This window comes from Apium graveolens, chromosome 1 (assembly GCF_009905375.1).
Source record: "Apium graveolens cultivar Ventura chromosome 1, ASM990537v1, whole genome shotgun sequence".
In the NCBI taxonomy this organism is placed as follows: Eukaryota; Viridiplantae; Streptophyta; class Magnoliopsida; order Apiales; family Apiaceae; genus Apium; species Apium graveolens.
Window position 1 is genome coordinate 181,675,845 of NC_133647.1, and position 19,385 is coordinate 181,695,229.

Here is a 19,385-nt window from a genome sequence, read left to right on the forward strand (position 1 = left end):
AATTTGGATCAGATTCTAATATGGATAACTTGTAGGTTAAGATATAGGGTTTTGTCTTGTTATAAATACACCATATTCGTCTTCCCCGCCTTAATTAATAAAATTCGTAGGGCTCTTCTCAGCAAAAATCAGTAGTCTTGTAAAATTCGTAGAAAATTCATTGTAAGTCAGAATTCAGTGATTCTGGACTTTTCGGAAAGGTCTTTTCGTTATCTTCAGCTTTCGTGTTTTGTGTTTTCCAAGAAAATATCGTTTAGAGGGTCAAAAAGAGTAAATTCAGATCTGGTCAGGCTTTGAGGTAAGTACTTTTTGACTTGCTTTTTTATTTTCGGAAAAGTTTTGATACTCTGATTTTCAAATTTCGTATAAGATAAAAGAATTTTGTTTCTAACTGTATAAGAAATAAGATACGAGAATCTTTTGAAACCCAGTCTCTACGTTTTCGAACCCGTTCGTAATCTACGCTATAGTTCCGGAACTAGCCTTAGATACCCTTATTAGGCGCACAGGTGTGCAACTTTAGATACCTATTAAGGGCGCGTAATTATTGAACTTTAGATGCCGACCACTGGCAAAGTGTGGTATATGAGAATAAGAATAAGAATTAGATGCCGGCTACTGGCAAAGTGTGGCCGTAGATCAAGACTGTGGTATTTATAAGAATTATCGTTTCGTTATATTTTACTCTGTTTTGATCTATTATAAAAATCTGATCTCTTCTGTTTTAAATTCTGAATTTTAAAATATAAAACTTTGGGTTGGATTTATTTTAGAAATTGTTTTTACAAAATTATTATCGTTTTGAGAAAATTTGTTTTATTAAAAACACCCATTATTTTCCGGTTAAATAGTTAGTCAATTTGTACTTGTTGGGCTTTGTAGCTCACCCCTTTTATATTTCAGGTTTCGTATAAGATTCGAGTTGGAAATCATTGGAGTTCGAGGACTTAGGATTGGAGTATATTGACTTTTGGACTTCCGTTAGCTGCGCTTTTGTAATAGTGACCTCTGTAATAGACTTTTTAATCAAGAAATTGTATTTGTTTTAGTTTTGATTTAGATTTAATAGTCCGGAAGCGCGGGCTGTTACACTGACCGATCGGCGATACATCCTTCCGTTGATGATGGTGTAGCTCGTCGCCCTGTACTTGATCTTTAGGGCCTCCCTTCAGTCCAGAGGTAAGATACATTTATCCAGAAAGTTCCTTAGGGGAGTCATCCAATCGTTCCTCTGGTGAATCTCTAGACATTCTTTCTTCTCGATCGAAGGCATCTTGGCTTCGGTGAGGTAAATAAAACCACTTAGCATCTGTGTCTCGGCCGAAGCTAGCCTGGAAAGGGCGTCTGCCCGTGCATTGTTCTCCCGGCCAATTTGACTTAGCTCAAAGGTTTCAAATGATAAAGAAGCATCTTTTACCTTGGTAGCGTAGGCTTTCATTCGAGGGTCTCTCTGCTCATATTCCCCCGTGAAATATTTCACAACCAGGATGAAGTCGCTAAAGGCCCTTAAATGCTTCGCCTCAAGGCTTCGGGCCAGCTCCATCCCTGCGAGGAGTGCCTCGTACTCTGCTTCATTGTTCGTCAAAGGAAAGTCGAATCTTATAGCCTGGAATATCTCGAATCCTTCGGGGCTGGAGAGAATTAAGCCGGCCCCACAATTTTTTCCGGCTACCGACCCATCTACAAAGGGTTTCCACTTCCCAGGGATCCGGATTAGCTGTTCGTCGGGTGTAAGATCCTTCGGCCCCGAGAATGTGCACTCGACCACAAAGTCGGCCAGAGCTTGAGCCTTGATCGTCGTTTTGGGGACATACTCGAGATCAAATTCCCCAAATTCGATGGACCAGGCCACTACTCTTCCCGAGGCTCCGGGCCTTGTTAAGATCTTCTTCAGAGGTTGACTGGTGACAACCTGAATCGTTCGGCCTTGGAAGTAATGTCGCAATTTTTGGGAGGCCATAACCAACCTATATGCGAATTTTTCGGCATTGGGGTACCTCGTCTCTGCATCCATGAGGACATGTGACACGTAGAACACGAGGTGTTGATTGCCTTCGTAGTTTTTCATAAGCACCGCCCCTAGGGTTCTGTCGTACACGGCCAGATAAATTGGAGAGTTTCCTTTGGATCGGGCCTCATTAAGAGTGGGGCCTTCGTAAGGTATTCTTTTACTTCCTCGAATTCCCTTTGGCACTCGGGCCCCACTCAAAATTCTTTAACCCTTTAAGCACGATGAAGAGAGGGAGTGCCTTTTCGGCTGATCGGGAGATGAAACGCCGAAGGGCGGCGAGCCGACCGGTCAGCTTCTGGATGTCTCTGATGCATTTAGGGGCTTCCATATTAATGACTGCTTCGATCTTCTCGGGGTACGCCTCTATCCCCCGGGCACTGACCATGTAGCCAAGGAACTTGCCACTGGAGACTCCGAAGGTGCATTTGTTCGGATTGATCCTCATGTTGTTCCTCCGGAGCGTCTCAAAGCACTCTTTCAAGTCTTCAGCATGATCTTGGAATAATAATTTTACAATCATGTCATCCACATATGCCTCCATGTTCCGACTGATCTGCTCTTTAAAGACCCTGCTTACCATTCATTGGAATGTGGCTCCAGCGTTCTTGAGTCTGAAGGGCATTTTGATATAAGCATAAGTTCCCTTCAGAGTGATGAACGCTGTCTTGGGCACATCCTTGTCATTCATAGCAATTTGATGCTACCCAGAAAAAGCATCCAAAAAACTAAGTACCTCATATCCAGTCGTGGCGTCTATTAGTTGGTCGATGCTAGACAGAGGGTAGTGGGTCCTTCAGACATGCTTTATTGAGGTCCGTATAATCCACGCACATCCTCCATTTCCCATTTGACTTCTTGACAACCACCACATTGGCCATCCAGTCAGGGTATTCAATTTTCTCGATAAATTTGGCTTCCAACAGTTATTCTACTTCGGCTTCTATAACCCTCTGTCGTTCGACTGTAAATGTCCTCTTCCTCTGCTTCACCGGTTTGGCCCCGGGCTGCACATTTAAGCAGTGTTTTGCCATCTTGGGATCCAAGTCGGGCATGTCTTCCAGTCCCCAGGAGAACACGTCATGGTATTGCCGAATGACAGATATTACCTTTTCCTTCAGATCTGCTCCCATGTTCTTCCCAATCCGAACCATTTTTCCCGAATGGCCAGCGTACAATTTTACCTCTTCGGTTTCCGCCTCTGGTTCAGCTATCGGGCTCGAGAGATCCGCCCCAAATTTTTCCAACTCAATATTTAATGTCTCACGGCTTCCGCTGGGCTCGGATTCGGCCCGCTTTCTTTTTCCAGTTTCGTCCGGTCCTTCATATTCCTGATCCTTCTCGAGATCTTCTAGCATTATGATTCAGGCGGTTTTCTGATCACCCCTCATTTCTCCTACCCATTTCTCAGTTGGAAACTTGAGCTTAAGATGGGGTATAGACTCCACCGTTTCAAAGGTGGACAAGAATGGACTCCCAAATATTGCATTGTATGGGCTCTCGATCCGAACCACATAGAACTTCACTGGCTTCTCAACAGTATATGGCAATTTGCCCAGGAGGACTGGGAGAGTGATCGTTCCTTCAAAATGAATGGGATGTCCTCCAATGGCGTAAAGGGGAGCCTCATTGCAGGGCTCTAACTGTTCTCCATCCAAGTTCATCTTGCAGTAGGTTTTGTGGAATAGTATATTGGCCGAATTTCCGGTATCTACCATTACCTTCCATATCTTATTCTGCCCGATGATAGGATTTATAATAAGAGGGTCCTCGTGTGGGCGAATGACATCCTCATAGTCTTCAGTGTTGAAAATCATGGGCATATGGGGCTTCGCCTGACCGAACTGATATAAATTGTACACTTGTCGGGCGTATTTCTTCTTGGTTGTCTTACTATCCTTATCCAGGATGCTGCCCCCATATATAGTTTTTACTTTGCCCCTTATCCTATCCCTTCGCTCTGGCTCCTCGGCCTCTATCTCCTCCTCTTGATTCTCCTTCGGCCCAAGTCTGTCTCTCAGATCTCGAACGAACTGATTAAGTTCGTCGTCTTTGATCATACGCTCAATGAGTTTTTTGAGGTGATACCACTCATCGGTGTTATGCCCCTTGTCCCTGTGATAGTCGCAATATTTATCGGGGTTCTTCTTATGGTTTGGGACCTTCATTTTAGCTGGACAGACAAATCCGGGTTTGCCCTTAATCTCATGGAGAATCTTGGAGATCGGCGCATTCAAAGGGGTGAATACGGCTGAATCTGTATCTCGTCGCCGTTCGGCCCCCCGATCCGCTTCTTTTCTTCCTTCTTTCCTACCATCCCTTCGGTCAACGCTTAATCTTGAGCCTTCGTATCTGTCGGCTCGCTTTGATCGGTCAACCCTACGGGAGTCCTTATATCCCCCGATACTTTCTATTTTCCGGCAAATGTTCTCGCCCCTCACATATATATCATTCAGGGATTTCGTGGGAAAATCGTAAAGAGATGAGCGAAGCTTCTTACCTTTATAGGGGTCCAGCCCCACCGTTAAGAAGCCCATTGCTTTGACCTTATCAAGATTAGTAACCATTCTAGCTTCCTCCTTAAACCGAGCGAGATAGTCCCCCAACTCTTCGTTCGCCCTTTGCCTGCAGTAGACCAGGGCTTCAGTATCTATCGCCTTTCGGCACAGGTGTGAGTAGTACTTCAGAAATTTCGTCTTCAGCTGCTCGTAGGATCCAATGGACCTGGGCTTGAGGGATTTGTACCACATCGGAGCCGACCCCTTCAGATAGGTCTTGAATATTTTGCATAACATGATATCATTGTGACCCATCCCAATCATTAGGAGTTCGTACTTTTTGCAGTGGTCCTCAGGGTCTCTTTTCCCACTGAACTCGCTCATTTTAGGGAATTGCCTTTCTTCGCCTGGGGGGTCGATATTGCTCAATTTCCTGTGTCACTACCGGTTCTCTATCGGCCCTCCTATCACCGAACAGGGCATTCTCTAGACGAGTGAGCCTGAGCCGGGATCCATCGGGTTCTTCATCCGAATCAGAAGAAAAGGGTTGTTTAGTCCTTTTCCTTCGGGAATGCGAATCAGAGTCAGACTCATCTTCTTCGTCATGCACCCTACGTTCCCTTCTATCCTTATTCGTTCTACCGGGCTCGTCAGCCCGCATCGCTTCCCGCAAAGTTCGTTCTTGTAATTCAATTTCCCCTCTTTGCAGCTGCAAGGCATTCAGCCGGAGCGCATCAGCCTCTCTTCGCTTCGCTCGGGCTTCTGCTTCCTTGTCAGCTTGATCAATTTTGGCCTTGCCCTTCTCCGCGACCTTTTCTGCCCGGATCTCTAGGAGTAAAGCCTCTTCCTCAGGAGTCAATGTGATGACCCCATCTTCGTCCACTAGGGTGGATGGTTGTCCCTTGTCGGAAAAACCAGGTGGCGGTGAATGCTCATGAATTATTTCTATCATGTTCTCGTTATCTCGGCTTGTAACTCTCGTATGTCCCACAGACGGCGCCAAATGTTATGGCCAGATTCCGTCGGAGGATGTAACAGGCTTCGGCTGCCTTGAAGGTGGCTTCAGAAGATACCTGAAAGTGAAAAGATGCGAGGGTTTGTACCCCCGATTCACCTCCGGCGTGAGAATAAGAATCTGGTTGTAAAGGTGAGGTAAATAATACAAGAAAATCAGAATGTTTGTGAGAATATGTGTGTATGTTCTCTTACTTTCCCAGGGGTTTTATACCCAATCTCACCATGATTGCACCTTACGTTAATTATTATTAAGGAGGGAGTGAAAATGGGGCGTTATGCCACTTCTCGTTTCCAACGGTCCTGAAGAAGAATGGGCTTTGGCATGAAATTCTCCGTGGGCCTTCGACTTATGGGCCTGGTGGGACTTCGGCCTAAAAGCTCAATCGTCCGACGGGCCTTCGCTCAGAGGGCCTTATTGGGCTTACAACCAACATGTGCCTTTTTAGTTGATAACACGAAAATAGACGATCAACATTTATTTTCGCTTTTGTGTTTATCATTTAAGTACACGACACAAAATACATAACATAAATAAATTTTATAATTAATTATTAAAAATAGTAAAATCTATATAATAAATTTAAGCATATTTATTTTTCAAATGCGACTTGATTTCATAATATTGTATAGCATTATGATCTAAATATATATATTTCATATATTTTATAAATTTTAACAAAAAAAATCTTATATTTTCATTATTTATTTATTAAATTTTATTAAATATTAATATTAACCTTAACATAAAATATACTATACGAAACAACACCAAAATATGTTTAATTTTATGTTTAGCATTGAAACATATTCCCTTCGTCCCTTAATAAGTTTCTATTTTGACTTTAAACACTATTCATGCTAAGCGATTGACTATTGCGATTGACTATTAATTTACGTTTAACTTATAAGATCAAATATAGTCATGAGTGATCTTGTTAAATTCGTATTTATGAGTATTTTAATACAATGAAAATTTTATATTTAATACTAATACAAAATTAAAGATATTAACAATTAAAAATGTGCATTGATAAACATCTCCAACATAAATATGAAACGTTTTTAGGGACGGAGTGATTACGAGACACGAAAATATCATATAAAAAGGAATTCCGAGGTGTAGTTCGCCCTCTATCTTTTATGCGTTTATGAGACCTCGTAGGTGCATTATTTCAAACCTATCTGGAATCACATTGAGAGAGTATCTTGTTGAGTGCGTGACACTCCATATAGGCTCTACAAAGTACAAAGGGGCTTTGAGGCTAGGAGGGAGGGTTCCAAGCCTGTAACAAAGTGTAAATACCTTAATTTAAAACTGCATCAATTATTACCCTATTCTTACTCTAACCGAAACAGAGTTATGATGGCCTTTAATTAATGCTCACATTTAAGTGCAAATGAATGGATGCAAGTTTTGCGCAACTTAGTTTTCCAACACATTGACCTTATGATTCATACACACAACTTTTTTTTATATTGGCAACCTACTCTCAACTAAAACAAACACTTGTATTTTAAACGTCCTACCTAATCCCCTGTCATTATCAACCAATTTGTTTACACATTGCTAATCTACCATTTTTAATTCTAAACTCACTTGCTGATTGCTAACTTCTTACCTATATCATTCCATTTTTAACTAAGTAATTCTAATTTGACAGTAATCAAGAGTCCATCATTAGCACACTTTCCAACCTAGATTTCAAGACATAATTTTATTTAATTGAATACTCTTGTTAGAATTAGAAATTTTATATAATTTACAACTTGATAGTCCATGTATTCCAATTTCATTACAGGAAAGTTGCGAGAACACAATTATGTAAATATTTTTAGGATCCTAAATTCAAATTCAGATCATTGATAGTTGTAATAGTGAAAATTTGTGTCGGCTAAATTTAATTAAACATGAATACAAATAGTTATTGTTATTCTCTCCGCGATTAAACAGTGATTATTTATTTATTTCCATATTTCTTAAAAGTAAAGTGAAGATTAAATATAGAATTACATTGCACGGGTATCAAATATTCGTTGCTTTCAAGTTTCATGAAAGTTGTCGAAATAGAAATACAAGATGGGTTGGTACCGGGTAGGTAAGTGTTTTATGAGCACAGTTATAATAGATATCGGACATGCAGGTGAAAAGCTTTGAATGGGGGGGTAAGTCTCTTGTCAAATCTATTTTAAACTCTTAGCTTTAAATGGATGTACATATGATGACAATTTTGTACCCCCTATACATCCAAAATTTTACTGCCTTCAATACTGTCTGTCCTATACAATGGAGTATCCCCTTTCCAGTTTCCAAATCTTCCGCACGCATGACACTATTTCGGTAAACCTTTTTCTTTAACCAAAAGTACCAACACTATTTCGCTAGATTTTTATTTTTTGTTTTTTTACTTTATTTGGTTTTGTAATCGAAATCCAATGATACAAATTGAATCCAAAATTTTAAAATCAAAAGTACCGACTGTAATTTTCTATTTTTAAATCAAAGACTTACTATTCTGGTTTGGGTTTTTAAAACCGATTCAAATGTACAACAGAGCAATTTTAATAAAGATTAAATAATGATCTTCGAATATAAGTTGTTAAGAGTATAAAATTGGATTCAGACATTAGTCTGACATTTTAAAGTTTTAAAACGGCCGACTACTAAACATAACATCATAATTCCCTTTAGAGTTCGAGTCCTCCGGCCACCGTGTATTTAACTTAAATATTTGTTATTGGTACGGGTTATTGATTATATTTGTTGTTGTCAATCACAACGAACCATTTCGTACAATTGAAGGGGAGTGTTAAAATATAAGATCATGTTCGGAGCCTTACTTCGACACATCAAGATTTTAGAACGACTTATTACTTAGTAAAATGTCACGTATAGATATTTTACGAGAATGATGTGTCGCGGACAATGTTATGAAAATCGGTAATCAAAAGAAATTAGTGGAGGTACTAGTATAGAATTAATCAGAGAACGGAGATTGATCAAAATAATGAATTAGAGGGAAAATCGGATGTATTTTAAGATTTTAATTAAATTTATTTCACTGCTCTTATTTTATTAGTAATTTATTAATTAATATATATATATATCATATTACATAATTTATAGTTATTTAAATTTTATTGATTCGAATAATTTATTTTTAATAAAATGATCAAGAAGTATAAATAGGGATTAATCGGATTTGAGAAATATATTCGATCACATATTTTATAGAGGATTAATCAGGAATTGATGAATAAAATCGGAATTTTTAGAAACATGGGCGCGATTAGTTTTAAGCACAATTTAAAGTGTTGGTTTTTCAAAATAAAATTCGTTTTTAGAGGGGAGATATTTGTGTTGGAAAACAGGGGTAAAAATGCCAAGAGCAAAAGTTAAGTGCAACAAAAAATGTAACGTAGCAACACCGGCTAGAACATTGTAATTGGAGAAATGGAAGAGGTGGGAGACCCCAAACGAGGCCTTATTAATAGATTGAAAACAAAAATAGATTTTGTGACAGACAGCTGAGACAGTAACGTTGATCCAATTAAAGCAGTCAGTCAGTCATTCATTCAGTCCACACGAACTGAACGCCCCTTCATCCTATATTTCATCGTTGGGTCCCGCTTCCCACACGTTTACGTAATCATTTGACCCTTTTGTCCATCTCACCAAACATCACTTTTATTACCGCTCTGTAAAAATAATTTCAATTACTCCTTCGGTGGCTAATTTTATCTTCATTTTGATTTTTAGAAGTTAAATTGAACAATTTTTAATTTAATATCAAAAATTATTGATTGATTATTTTTAAAGTCTGAAATTTATATTTTAAGTACAACAAATGTACTTTTCAATAATATATTATTATTATTTTTTAAATATATAATACAAGTAAATTTATAAATTTAATCAAATTCACCGATCAAAATTAAAATGGATATTTATTTAGAGGCAAAAGAAGTATATTATATTCCCTCCATTTTATTAGGATCTCTATGTTAGTAAATGTGGAGTTCGGCACGCACTTTAATTTATTGTAAAATATAGTTATATAAATTATTTTTTTAATTTTTTTCTTTAAAATTCAATGTTTAAAGTTTAACTAAAATATTTAAAAAAATATATGAAAATAGAATTTATATTTATCTTAAAATACGTGTCAAATATTGAAAAATAATAGATTAAGAATTTACTATAAATTATTTTGCAATATAACAAAAGACTTATAAATTTTCAAAAAATTATAAATAATGTATAAATTATATATGTAAAATATTATATTTATTTATTAATATTAGTAAACCCGTTCAGTTTGGTTTTTATCTGATAAGAGAGAGAGAGGTGCTATATTATTGTTAGGGTCATGTAAAATGAACATGATGAACTCAATTGGAGTATTATATTATTGTTTCCCACAAGGATTAGGAAATTTAAAAGGCGAGTTATGTGATGGTCAAGATTCATAAATTCCGACGTGGCAAGTATCTACTGATCCACGTGTCAACTGTAAAATAACTATATTTAAATATAAAGAAATATTAAAACAATAATCAAAACTATACAGCAAGACGAAAATGTATTTAACGCTGCCGTCAAATAAAAACGTACGTAAATTTTATATTGACTTCATCTCTAAAGCCTAGCCTAGCTCCTCCAAATTCACCAAAAATTATATATTCATATAATTCTATACATACATGATACATTTAATCTACAATTTAATATCGTATTCTACAGATATATAATCTATAGATATCAAGAAAATAATTAAAGGGGTGAAAGGCTTTATATTTATTTATAAATGAGAGGTTTGTGAAATTCCCATCTCTTGTGTTTCACGTTTGATCGTCGAATAAATTTATGTATGTGTATATAAAGATATAAAGATTGTGTTTATATAGTGGGGAGATAATAGATTTGGTGGGGATTGTGGGTAGATGGGAAGTTGTACGTCTAGGCCGGAGAATTGTGTGGGAGGAGGAAAAAAGGCCAAGAAGTTGAGAAAGAAAAGAAGAGCTGCTGCTAAACGCAGGGCTTCTTCTCGTTTGTATGCATCTTCTTCAGCAGGAGCAGCTCATTCTTTTGATGTTATTAACAAGAAAGTTGATAGCCTTGATTCCAATGGTCTCCTCTCTCTCTCTCTCTCTCTCTCTCTCTCTCTCTCTCTCTCTCTCTCTCTCTCTCTCTCTCTCTCCCTCTCCCTCTCTCCCTCTCCCTCTCTCTCTCCCTCTCTCTCTCTCATTTGTGTATGTATGTGTTTTTGAGTGTTTAGTGTAAAGATGTGATTTAATGTTTTGATTCTTGAATTAGTTGTTGGGTTGTGTTTGTTTGCAGTTGTTAAGAGTGATAATTTTTTATGAAATGAATTTTTGAGTTTTACTTGCTGCATTTTTTGTTATTTGGTGATTAAAGGTGAGAACTTTTCTGTTTTTTTTGTGTCTTGGAGAGTGTGAATATATGATCTTTGATTCATGAAAAGTTAGTGGGCTGTTCTTGTTTTGAATAAGTCAAGATAAATGAAATGAAATTCTGGAGCTTTAGCTAGCTGCATTTATTGTTATTTGGTGTTTGATGAGAAATTTGATTTCTTTTTCTTGTGGGAGTTTCTTCATTTGACCATTATGTCTAATGGGATATCTTTGTTTTTAATTTTATTCAGATATATTTACTTCTTACATGTGTAGAGTTTAACTTTTTAAATGGGCTGTTTTATCCAAGCAGTGGTTTTAGGTAGAATGCAAGTGATTATGTAGCTAAAACAGGGGTAATTTGTACATTTATTAGAGATGGAAGGGAGATTCTACTACATTGCAGTTTATAGCTGCCGAGTGGACTGATATAGATTGATATGGTCTTTTATGAGTCTGTTGAATTTGTTCAGGTTTAAACATTCCGTAGCTAGCTATGTACTTGTTTAGTTGTGTGTTGTTATAGTGATTGATGGTTGAGTTTTTTATGCCCCGGTTGGTTAGAATTTATGGAATGAGGAATGAATAAAATGAAAACTGTGAACATTGTTAAAGATTAAAGACACGGGGATAAGAGAGGAGGCCGAAATAAAAATGAAGAAATAAGAAAGTGCAAATTTCCAATGATGAGGTTTGTAAAGGAAATTAGTAGAAGTAGGATAACTGAATGAGGGTGGTATGGACTCTAGTTTTGAATAATACTATGGAGGGTCTATGAAATTGTGAATACTTACCAACAAAGTAGTCTGAATTTCATCTCATTCCTTTCAACCAGACAGATTAATAGTAATTATCCGTGGTCTACTTAGCAAATAAATAAATCTTGAGTATTTGTAAGAACTTTGATGGTTTGGAAATTGGATTTAAGAATTCTGATGAGATCTCCTAACTAATTATACTTTGTGGAAGCATATATGAATAAGTATTCCCGATTACATAAAAACATTCTGAGGAAATCATTTTTGTATCGTACCTTGATTTCTTGACAGTGCTTATAGTAAAACATGTCATGTAAATTTTATGCAAGTCACACTGACACAGACGGAGCCAGCAGGAGTTGGGTTGAAGCTGAGGATGTTATCTTCAGTTTCTCTTGCAATTTTTTTTGCTGTATATCCTTACTAGTATTGCAAAAGTTAGGGTACCCTAGCTTAGACTTTTTGTTATGTCTCAAATTCTATACCAATAATCAACCTGCCATAATTTTTGTGTTGGAACTGCAATGCTTGCTGCTTATTTATTGGAAGATTATTTTCTTCTTTTCTCCCATTTTCTTTTTACTGATGTGTCACGATATCAGGAAGAGCAAGCGTGGATGACACATGGTTCGATTCTGCTGCAATACTTGAATCTGACTGTAGTGATGATGATTTTCAAAGCATTTCTGATGGTATATTAGTGGGACTTATTTCAGTGAATACTATTAATCTGATAATTATTTATTACATTCATTAACTGTATACACATGAAGTTCTGGAAACAATGTCTGTTTGCAGATGTGTCATCACAGAATGAGTCTGAAGCTGCATCCAGATCAAGTATTTCCTCACTCAGAGATGCTAATCATAGAATTGGCGATGTGAATGTACCATATTCCCACCACTCTGGACAACCACAAAAGCAAGAGGAATACTCAGCAGGCCATTCTGCACACAACCCTGTCAGTGACACCTACAGAAGCGCTGTGCATCGAGCAGAGCAAGACTCGCGGCTGAGATCTGATGGGACTTCAAATGACAAATCAGTTTATGTGGATGAAACCTCATCTGTTGAAGGAAGTGGCGGCAGAGGGGATAATCTGTTAGATAATTGTGGAATTATTCCAAACAACTGTTTGCCCTGTCTTGCTTCCACTGTTCCAACAGTTGAGAAGAGAAGATCTTTTAGCACAAGTCCAACCCATACAAAGAAAAAAGCAGCGCATAAACTTTCTTTCAAGTGGAAGGAGGGACATTCTAGTTCCTCTTTACGTAAGTACCATCTGTACTTATCTCATCACTTGCACACTTGCACACGAATTATGCAATTACATAATTACTTGTGTAATTATGTATATCAGTATATCTGTTGTCATGCAAGCACAATTATTAAATTGAAGGCAAATAAATTTGTATGCGTGTATTGAAGTGATTGTTAGTTGATGGTTGCATACAAGATGTGCAAATGCTTATAATTTTTGAGTTATAAAACAAAAGGATTAATTTGGTCTCTCTTATCCACTTTCTGGTTTCTCCCAGTTTCTTCAAAGATGCTGATCAAGAGACCAATAGCTGGTTCACAAGTACCTTTTTGTCCGGCTGACAAGAAAATGCCTGATTCATGGTCACAAATTGCTGCGAGTACTTTCAGAGTCAGAGGGGAGAACTATTTAAGGTGAGAGCACAATGGTACTTGCGCATAAATTTACAGATAAGCCACATTGTATGCGAAGGCATCACATATGGGAAACTACAATGCATTTCCATATTAAAATTTCATATTAGATACTTCTATCTACTTTGGCATGTCAGGACTCAGTTATTTTTTTTATCAGGGACAAAAAGAAGGATCTTGCTCCCAGCCATGCTGCATATAATCCATTCGGGGTTGATGTATACCTGTCTCAAAGGAAAATTGATCACATTGCTCGATTTGTGGGACTGCCTAATGTTAGTTCCTATGGAGAACTCCCTCCAATTCTTGTTGTAAATTGTCAGGTACTTCCCATTTCTACTTTTGCCTAAGCTCTTGTTTATAGTTCTTCACCTCTTTAGAATTTCCACTATTGTCAAAGCAATTTAAGAAAGGATATCTGTTGATTTTACTAAATACAGATGTCTTTCACTTGTTCTAAATCCTGTTCTTTCACTGAGACTAGCAACATCAATTGCTGAAACTATGATTGCTTATGTTACCCGAACTCACTGCTTACAAGTCTCGACCTGACTATATTTTGACAAATTTGCATGTTTTTTGGACTAAAATGAAGTGTCAACTGTCCATGCCCATCTTCTAATGTTGAGTTTCCCCCAGAAGAGTAGAAAGATAAAGTTGAAGGATTTGGGTAAAAGAGGTGATGCCCTGAGAATCACTTAAAATATTAGATTTGGGCTGCCACCTTATTTACTAGACAGGGAAGATGATGCAACAACTTGATTAAAATACTTAGCTTTTATGGGTCTGCCTTTATATTGTTTTGTGACTCGAACTTGCTTTGCATCTATTTTCAATTACCATTTCCTTGCTTTTGGGTCCCGATTTGATAGGTAATTTACATATAATGAAAAATGGACCTTCCTTTACTTCTGCATATGTCGATGCTTCCTATAATGTCTATATCAGCCTCTCAGCTACCTCTTCTACAGCTACTACACCATTTTTGTTTCTTGAAAAACTAAAGAGTTGGATTAGGACTGAAATATGAATTTCCTTAATGTTTCAAGAGTTTCATTTGTAGTAAGTTTTCTTTCTAAGCCTGTATTTTTTCTCTTGATTTCTGGTACAGATTCCATTGTATCCTGCAGCCCTCTTCCAGAGTGAAACTGACGGGGAAGGAATAAATATTGTTTTATACTTTAAACTTTCCGAAAGTTACTCTAAAGAACTTCCATCTCATTGTAGAGAAGGGATTCAAGTAAGATGAAACTTCTCAGTGCAATTTGTCTTTATTTCCAAGGAAATCATATCATTTTTGTGGAGATATTTTATCATGTACACTGTGTTTATCTTAAATGAATCCTTCTCTTTATACCACCAGAAGCTAATCAGTGATGAAGTAGAAAAGGTTAAAGGTTCATCTGTACCATTCCGGGAAAGGTTGAAGATATTGGGTCGTGTAGTAAATGTGGATGACCTTCAATTAAGTGCAGCAGAGAGGAAACTCATGCATGCTTACAATGAAAAACCTGTCCTTTCACGTCCTCAGCATGAGTTCTACTTGGTATGTTTGTACTTAATACTTCATAATTCATATCCTTATTTAATCAAGTGGATATGGTTGTTAAACATGTAGTGTCTTGGAGGATAATAGAAGAATAATTCTAGTAACTTTTCATCATAAATTTCAACTGTTTTTTCCAGGGAGAAAATTATTTGGAGATCGATTTAGACATGCATAGATTTGGTTACATATCTAGGAAGGGCTTTGGAGCATTTTTAGATAGACTGAAGCACTGCATCTTGGACTTCGGCCTTACAATTCAGGCAAGTCATACAATACCCATACAACTTCGATGGTTTCATGAACTGGGCTTGCTTATGCAGAGTCGGACTTTTTAGGCTCTACTGTTGCTAACACTTATTTTTCTTTGTTCGGCCAGGGAAACAAACCTGAAGAGTTACCAGAGCAAATCTTATGTTGTGTGCGGATAAATGAAATTGATTATTCCAATTACCAGAAGCTAGGTTTGAGTCAGGAGTCCCCTTGAATAGTTTGTGAATGTTTAAGGTCATTAAGATAGTAAAATATGAAATGTCTCTTTTGAGTATTTATTGCAGTATTCCGGGTTTTTAAAAAAAAATTGCTATTCAACATCACACAATATTCTTGTGCTCACAAGTACGTCCTTTTGATTTTCATAATGCGGAAAATTAAGTAATTGTGGCCAGGGGGTGGAGGGGATTAAAAATGAAAGCTTATGAAAATGGTCTGATTCATAATAATACCTTAGCAAGTAATAATGCCTTGACCTCTCTCTGTCCCTGACATGTGAAATTCAACAAGATGTCAAAAAAATTCTAGATATATGTCTATGTGCCAGTATTATATTGGAACATGCAGCGCCATGCTTATGAGCATATACATGATTCATAGTGTACCAGGAACATTTAGCCCTGAAATTTACTAAAATTATATCATTTCCTTGTATCTGGTGAGAACTCATGACTTGCAAGGGTCAAGGGGTTTTCCGCACAGACCTTTATTGCCAGTATAAGTACTTCGTGGGAAGTCACTTAGAGGCTTTCCAGAAGGAATTCTTCCTTCAAGTAGATTATCTGAAACATCCAGCTCTTTCAACCTTCTCAGATTTAGGAACTGACTTGGTATATTACCTGTAATCTGATTCTTCTGCAGCTTTAGCCTTTCTAAAGAGCTTGCATTTGCTAGAGATATTGGCAACCCGGAGCTTAACCCATTGTAGCTCAAATCTAGGCTGTCCAATGATTTAAATTTCCCTATCGAAGTCGGAAATCTCCCAGTAAAATGATTATGTGACAAATTTAGATATTGTATCCCTGTTTGTGATGCTCTGCCAATCTGTTTAATGCCACTTGAAAAACTGTTGTCTGAAAGATCAACATAAATCAAAGAACCTTTAAATGTGCTTTGTATATTGAGAACCTGATTGATTGTGCCTGTTAGCTTGTTTGAGTGGATGTCAAGAACTGTCAAACTTCCCAAGTTTGTGATTGTTTTGGGAATAGTAGAATCTAGCGAGTTTCTTGAGAGGTTCAAACTCCACATCTGAGTCAGGTTTCCAAACCAAGAAGGAATTGGTCCTGTGAGGCGGTTTTCAGACAAGTCCAGTACCAGTAGAGAGCTAGAGGTTTTCTGCAGGTAATAAGGGATTTCACCTTGAATTCCACATCCAGCCAAGTAGATTTGAGAGAGTGATGGTAAACCCAGTAGCCACTCAGGGACCACAGAGAGATTTACATTGTTGAAAGACAAATCTAGTATTTGAAGGTTTAAAAGCAATGATAATTCATGGGGTAATGCTCCTTGAAGCATATTTCTAGATATAGTTAGAGCTTGAAGCTGAGATAATTGACCTATTGAACTAGGTATCTGACCGGAGAAGCTATTTCCATCTAGGTATAACTCTGATAGAGACCTTAAATTTCCTAAACTATAAGGAAGAGGCCCCTCGAGTTGATTATTTGATAAGGAAACTCTTTGAAGAGAAGTGAGAAATCCAAAAGTGGAGAGTAACTCCCCCCTGAGACGATTATTTTGCAGTCGTAGAAACTTTAGAGCAGACATTTGACCTGATACAGTGGGGAAAGGGATCTCTCCTTCAAGATTGTTGGTATCCAAGTACATTGTCGAAATCAGTTTAAGCTTAGATATGGAGGATGGAATCCCCCCGGACAGTGAATTGTTTGAAAGATCTAGCTCCTCTAAGAACTGCAAATTACCAATGGCAGCTGGTAACATACCAGTAAGAGAATTTTGGTGAAAATCCAGAGACACCATGTTTGTCAAGTTTGTAATAGATTCTGGGATTGCACCTGAAAAATTGTTTGTGTGTAGATACAATCGTCGCAGAGACTTGAGACTCCCTAGACTAGAAGGGAGGGAACTAGAAAAGCTGTTCTCATGCAAGTACAATACTTCAAGATTTGACAGCTTACCGATAGATTCAGGCAAAGGACCACTAAGTTTGTTACCGAAAAGAGTGAGCTTTCTTAGCTTTGGAAGATGAAAACCTATCAATGGAGGGATCTGTCCAGTGAGATTAGAGAGTGCGGAGAGATCTATAACCTCCAGGGAATCCAGAAGTGTAATGGAAGGAGATAGCCATCCTTCCATATAAGTCTGATCAGGAACATCTCCAGTAGTAATGAAGCCCGGGAGATATAACTTGTTCACCCTCCGCGTCTTGTTATCACAGGATATGCCGTTCCAAACGCAGCAGTTTTTCCCTTTCCATGTGTCGAGGCGGCCCGAGGTGTCGGACTTGATAGATGCCTTGAAATCAGAAAGGCCCTTGAGGTCATTAAAATGACATTCTCCATTGTCAAATAATATCCTGTTTTCTGCAGCATTGATAGAGATGAGCATAACATAAACCCATAATATGTGAAAGCCCAGCTTGCTAGACCAAACAGAAGAAGATGCCATTGGTTGAAATTCCTGTGTTTTAAAACAGCAGAGTATAATTAGCTACAATCACAAGACTACAAGAGTCACAGTCCCAGTGAGTGAGTGACAAAATATGCAAGGAAACAAGATTATGGAACAAAAACAAGGTAAAGAAGAACTTTAGGTCAAAGATCTCAAGAATGCTTTATCTTTTTTGTCTTCTTTTTTCTTTACAGTTTGTACTTTGTAGTGGTATGATTAAGAAACACATGCATGTCTGTCTGATATTGATGCTTTTGTCATGGCCAAGAGGTCATTAAGATTCGATTAGGCATAGAATATATGAATATACAACTGACATGCACGAGATTCCCATGTATTGTTTAAGTGTAGTACTAGACTACTACAGTAGTAGTGAGATTTGAGAGGAGGCCAAAACATAGTATAGTGCCTTGAGAAGCAGCAAATCATGTTCCTCAAAATCAGGCGAGATAAAGAATCATTAACAAAGTTCATTAACAATACTGCATATATTATCAAGTCACTGTCAAATATCTCTTTGCTGTTGGAAAAAAAATGTAGCACTCAACATGTTATCTTACTGACAGTTTCCATGTTTTCCAGATTAGTATAATACATATTATCTGTTGTATTAAACTAAACCATGTTAACACTTTAGTGGAGTTAAGCGGCTGGTTCAGATGATATAGATTGTTTAGTTGTCATGGGGATTAAAGTCTGTTTGAAAATAATTTCAAATATCTTATCGTAGAGAATATCATCAAGAAATTCAAGTCATGTGAAACCTCTACTGTTTGATACAACTACAAATATTTCAAAACAACTCGGATGAGTTTCATACCTCTTTCGGTCGACAGCCTTCAGATAGAAAAAAAATATGAAGAAAACTGTTTTTTTTTAAAGTTTGTTCTTGACGTGTATTAATCGAATAATGTCCCCTTTTTTATACTAATGTTTATTTGTGAGAGGTAAAAAATTATAAAATATTTTGATTCACGTAATTACAGTATTTCTTGATTCAACGCTGTTAATCACAAAATATTGATCACTCTTCGTGTTATCGTGTATGAATCAATTGAAATTGGCGACTCAACATAATTTTTATGTTGACTAAGACGTATCAATTAGAAGATATCGCAAAAAAGTTTTTTCTCTGTCATCATGACAGTTTTTTCTCTCTGTCAAAATTGACAGTTTCTTATATGCCTCTTATTTCAAATCATCTGTAGAAGAAAATCTTTCATCATTATCATCTCATATTCCATCATTATCATTTCATACACCATCATTATCATTTTACGGATCTTTACGAATGACGAGACAGGAGAAATCGTTAGAGGAGTTATACGAAGGTCTTGTTATTGATGGAGAAGATGAAGGGGGAATCATTGTGGCAAACACGGAAGTAGTGCAACAGAAACAAACATATGTCCTCATTGGTAGGTTCCTAACGGAAAAGAATATAAACTTTCATGCTATGCAAAATGTAATGGCTACGCTATGGAGGCCAAGAGAAGGAATGGAGGTTCATGATATTGGAGGTATGAGATATTCTTTCGTATTCTTTCATAAAATGGATATGCAA

At 37.3% G+C, this 19,385-nt stretch overlaps 4 protein-coding genes across 4 annotated transcripts; 1 reads left to right on the plus strand and 3 right to left on the minus strand.

Moving 5' to 3' along the window:
• Positions 1-1,168: 1,168 nt before the first annotated feature.
• On the minus strand, positions 1,169-2,014 carry LOC141712665 (uncharacterized). Its single transcript, XM_074515690.1, has one exon. It carries the CDS (start codon positions 2,012-2,014, stop codon positions 1,169-1,171), a length of 846 nt encoding a protein of 281 aa, XP_074371791.1.
• Positions 2,015-3,372: 1,358 nt separating this feature from the next.
• Positions 3,373-4,890, minus strand: LOC141712678 (uncharacterized). Its single transcript, XM_074515711.1, has one exon. It carries the CDS (start codon positions 4,888-4,890, stop codon positions 3,373-3,375), a length of 1,518 nt encoding a protein of 505 aa, XP_074371812.1.
• A 5,257-nt stretch (positions 4,891-10,147) lies between these two features.
• LOC141672606 (uncharacterized) lies at positions 10,148-15,463 on the plus strand. Its single transcript, XM_074479252.1, has 9 exons — positions 10,148-10,651; positions 12,296-12,385; positions 12,492-12,965; positions 13,233-13,368; positions 13,529-13,691; positions 14,480-14,608; positions 14,732-14,914; positions 15,055-15,177; positions 15,294-15,463. The coding sequence occupies exons 1-9, from the start codon at positions 10,465-10,467 to the stop codon at positions 15,399-15,401; spliced, it is 1,593 nt and encodes a 530-aa protein (XP_074335353.1). The 5' UTR covers positions 10,148-10,464; the 3' UTR covers positions 15,402-15,463.
• Positions 15,464-15,583: 120 nt separating this feature from the next.
• LOC141672599 (uncharacterized) lies at positions 15,584-18,044 on the minus strand. Its single transcript, XM_074479240.1, has one exon. It carries the CDS (start codon positions 17,816-17,818, stop codon positions 15,854-15,856), a length of 1,965 nt encoding a protein of 654 aa, XP_074335341.1. The 5' UTR covers positions 17,819-18,044; the 3' UTR covers positions 15,584-15,853.
• Positions 18,045-19,385: the final 1,341 nt, after the last annotated feature.

Coding starts and splice junctions, on each gene's coding strand:
- LOC141712665 (XM_074515690.1), bottom strand. CDS start 2,014: ATGGATGCAGAGACGAGGTACCCCAATGCCGAAAAATTCGCATATAGG.
- LOC141712678 (XM_074515711.1), bottom strand. CDS start 4,890: ATGAGCGAGTTCAGTGGGAAAAGAGACCCTGAGGACCACTGCAAAAAG.
- LOC141672606 (XM_074479252.1), top strand. CDS start 10,465: ATGGGAAGTTGTACGTCTAGGCCGGAGAATTGTGTGGGAGGAGGAAAA. Junction 12,966..13,232: donor ACATTCTAGTTCCTCTTTAC/GTAAGTACCATC, acceptor GGTTTCTCCCAG/TTTCTTCAAAGATGCTGATC. Junction 14,609..14,731: donor ATTGTAGAGAAGGGATTCAA/GTAAGATGAAAC, acceptor TTATACCACCAG/AAGCTAATCAGTGATGAAGT.
- LOC141672599 (XM_074479240.1), bottom strand. CDS start 17,818: ATGGCATCTTCTTCTGTTTGGTCTAGCAAGCTGGGCTTTCACATATTA.